This window comes from Gossypium hirsutum, chromosome A07 (assembly GCF_007990345.1).
Source record: "Gossypium hirsutum isolate 1008001.06 chromosome A07, Gossypium_hirsutum_v2.1, whole genome shotgun sequence".
Taxonomy (NCBI): domain Eukaryota; kingdom Viridiplantae; phylum Streptophyta; class Magnoliopsida; order Malvales; family Malvaceae; genus Gossypium; species Gossypium hirsutum.
In genome coordinates, this window is record NC_053430.1 from 31,488,740 (window position 1) to 31,491,550 (window position 2,811).

Below are 2,811 nucleotides of genomic sequence, written 5' to 3' on the forward strand. Positions count from 1 at the left end.
ATACTAGAAATTTCTGCATAGTAAGCCTTGATAAATCCAACAACTTCATGTACCTGCTCTCTGACTCCTCCATGATATAGCTTGTTGCGATTATACCAGATGGCCCAGTAAGCGATAGATTTGATTTTGCATGCTTCCAGACTCTTATTTTCAAAATCCGCTACTAACCATGTTTTTCAATTGGCTTCTCTGTTACATGTTGAAAATGGCATCTCCGAACCCCGCAAAACCTGCTGTGTGAAGGAACACTCCCTAAAAAGATGGTCCACGGACTCTTCCTCAGATCTGCATACCGGGCATAAAGGATTGACAGCCAATTGACGAGCTTTTAGATTATGCAAAGTGGGTAAATAGTTGTTAGCAATTCTCCACATAAAAATACGAATTTTGCATGGCACTTGGAGCTCCCATAATTTTGTAAAAAAATTAGTAGGAAGTTCATTATGTATTCTAGTACCCCCCTCTGTAATTAGCCATCTGTATCCGCTCTTAGCTGTATATGTCCCAGTATTATCCCCTCGCCATACCAATGCATCTTGTGGTCTACTATTTGCCAATGGAATTGTGAGAATGCGCTTCAACTGTTCCTCTCCAAATAATGATTGAATAATGTCTTGCTTCCAGGTATTATTTTCCTTATCAATTATGTCCGAGACTCGAGTAACTCGTAAATCCATACTCTGACATCTAATTCTACCACTGCCAAGTCCTGGAAGCCAACTGTCGTTCCATATATTGACTGATTCCCCATTATTGATTCGCCACCCCATCCCCTCCTCGAGAAGTTGTCTGGCTCCCCAAATACTACGCCAGGTATACGAAGGGTAAGAACCTACCCTAGCACTCATAAAATCTCCTTTCGGGAAATACTTAGCTTTCATAACGCGTGCAAACAAACAATCTGGTTTCGTGATAATTTTCCAACCCTGCTTCGCTAACAAAGCTAAATTAAATTTTGACAGATCTTTAAAACCTAAACCTCCCTTCGCTTTGGGGATGCACATTTCACTCCATTTACACCAATGGATACCTTTATTAGTTTTACTATTCCGCCACCAAAATTTGCACATTAAATTCTCGAGCTCTCGATAAAATGAAACTGGTAGCTTAAAGCATTGCATTGCATAAGTTGGAATCGCTTGTAAAATAGATTTTAAAAATATCTCTTTTCCCCTAGCTGATAAAAAGCGCATACTCCAATTATTCAATAATTTGACACATCATTCTTTAATAGCCACAAAAGCATGCTTCTTCCTGCGTCCTACCATAGTTGGCAACCTTAAATACTGTTCTGGATTGTTAGAGACTCTAACTCCCAAAATCCTTCCCACCTGTACCTGTGTTTCCAAATCCACGTTGCCACTGAAGTAGATAAGAGATTTGTCAAAGTTAACCAACTGTCCCGGATTTTTTCATACTCCTGAATCACGCTTTTCATATTAATTGCCCCTTCACTTGAAGCCTCACCAAACAGCACACTATCATCTGTAAAAAATAAATGTGACACCGATACATTTCCTCTTCCCACTCTTGTCCTAAACAGCCTTCCATCCCTTTTGGCTAGTGTAATTAATCTGGAAAAACCTTCCGCACAAATGAGAAACAAATATGGACTTAATGGATCGCCTTGTCTTAGCCCTCGTTGAGGTCTGAATTCTTCTCCCTCCCTACCATTTATCACCACTGTATATGTTACGCTAGTAATACATCTCATAATAAGCGAGATCCAGCCTTCACAAAAACCCATACTTCGCATCATTTTTTCTAAAAAACCCATTCAATTCTATCATATGCTTTACTCATATCAAGTTTTAGAGCAAAGTTTTTCTTCGTTGTTCCTCTCTTTCTTTTGAATGAATGCAAAATTTCGTATGCCACGAAAATGTTGTCTGTGATTTGCCTTTCCGGTACAAACGCCCCTTGTGTGTCTTCAATGCATAAGTCCAGCACCTGTCGAAAACAGTAAACAAGTACCTTTGAGATAATTTTGTAGATCACCTTGCAAAGACTAATTGGGCGGAACTTATTCATTGAATTTGGTGATTTCTCTTTAGGAATAAGAACAATGCTTGTTTGATTTATCTCTTCTATGCTTCTTCATCCATTAAGAACATCCAAACAATATGTAGTCACATCCTCCCCTATTATGTTCCAATACTTTTGATAGAATATTGCCGGATACCCATCCTTCCCTGATGACTTGAGGGGTGCTATAGATTTTATCGCCTCAACAAATTCTTCTACTTTAAATGTTGCCATTAGCATACTGTTGTGTTCCTCCGTAATGCATGGCAAAAAGGACTCGAACAATCTATCACAATTACTTACCTCTGTAGATGAGAACAGCTCTTTGAAATACTCGGTAGCCAAATTAGATACTCCATCCATATCGGTAATTAAATTCCCCGCTTCATTTTCTAACCCGGTAATTAGATTTTTTCTTTTTCGTTGTGTCGCACTCTTATGAAAGAATGCCGTATTTCTATCCCCCAGACGAAGCCAATTTACTCTTGCTCTTTGTTCCCAGAATAGTTCTTCCTTATCCGCTTCCAAATTCAACTCTAATTTAATGTTTGTAATTTCCTCCAACACTTCATCACTGATTTGACCTGCTCTTAATTTGCTCAACCTGTCATTTAGTTCTTTCGTTCGTCGTTGGTCTGCTTTTTCTCCTGTTTTTCCCAATTACTCAAAGATAACCCCAAGTTCTTTAGTTTCTCCAACACATCCAGATTATTTGAATTCCACTCCCATTTTAATCGCTCCTCAAATCCTGCCTCCAAAATCCAGTCTGCATTAAACCGAAAATGA

General features: G+C 38.9%; 1 protein-coding gene across 1 annotated transcript; it reads right to left on the reverse strand.

The window, feature by feature from the left end:
• Nucleotides 1-1,220: 1,220 nt before the first annotated feature.
• On the reverse strand, nucleotides 1,221-2,388 carry LOC107956308 (uncharacterized). The gene is made up of 3 exons (XM_016892015.1): nucleotides 2,183-2,388; nucleotides 1,901-2,095; nucleotides 1,221-1,362 (listed from the first exon to the last, which is right to left on the reverse strand). Exons 1-3 carry the CDS (start codon nucleotides 2,386-2,388, stop codon nucleotides 1,221-1,223), a joined length of 543 nt encoding a protein of 180 aa, XP_016747504.1.
• Between the last annotated feature and the right edge of the window lie 423 nt (nucleotides 2,389-2,811).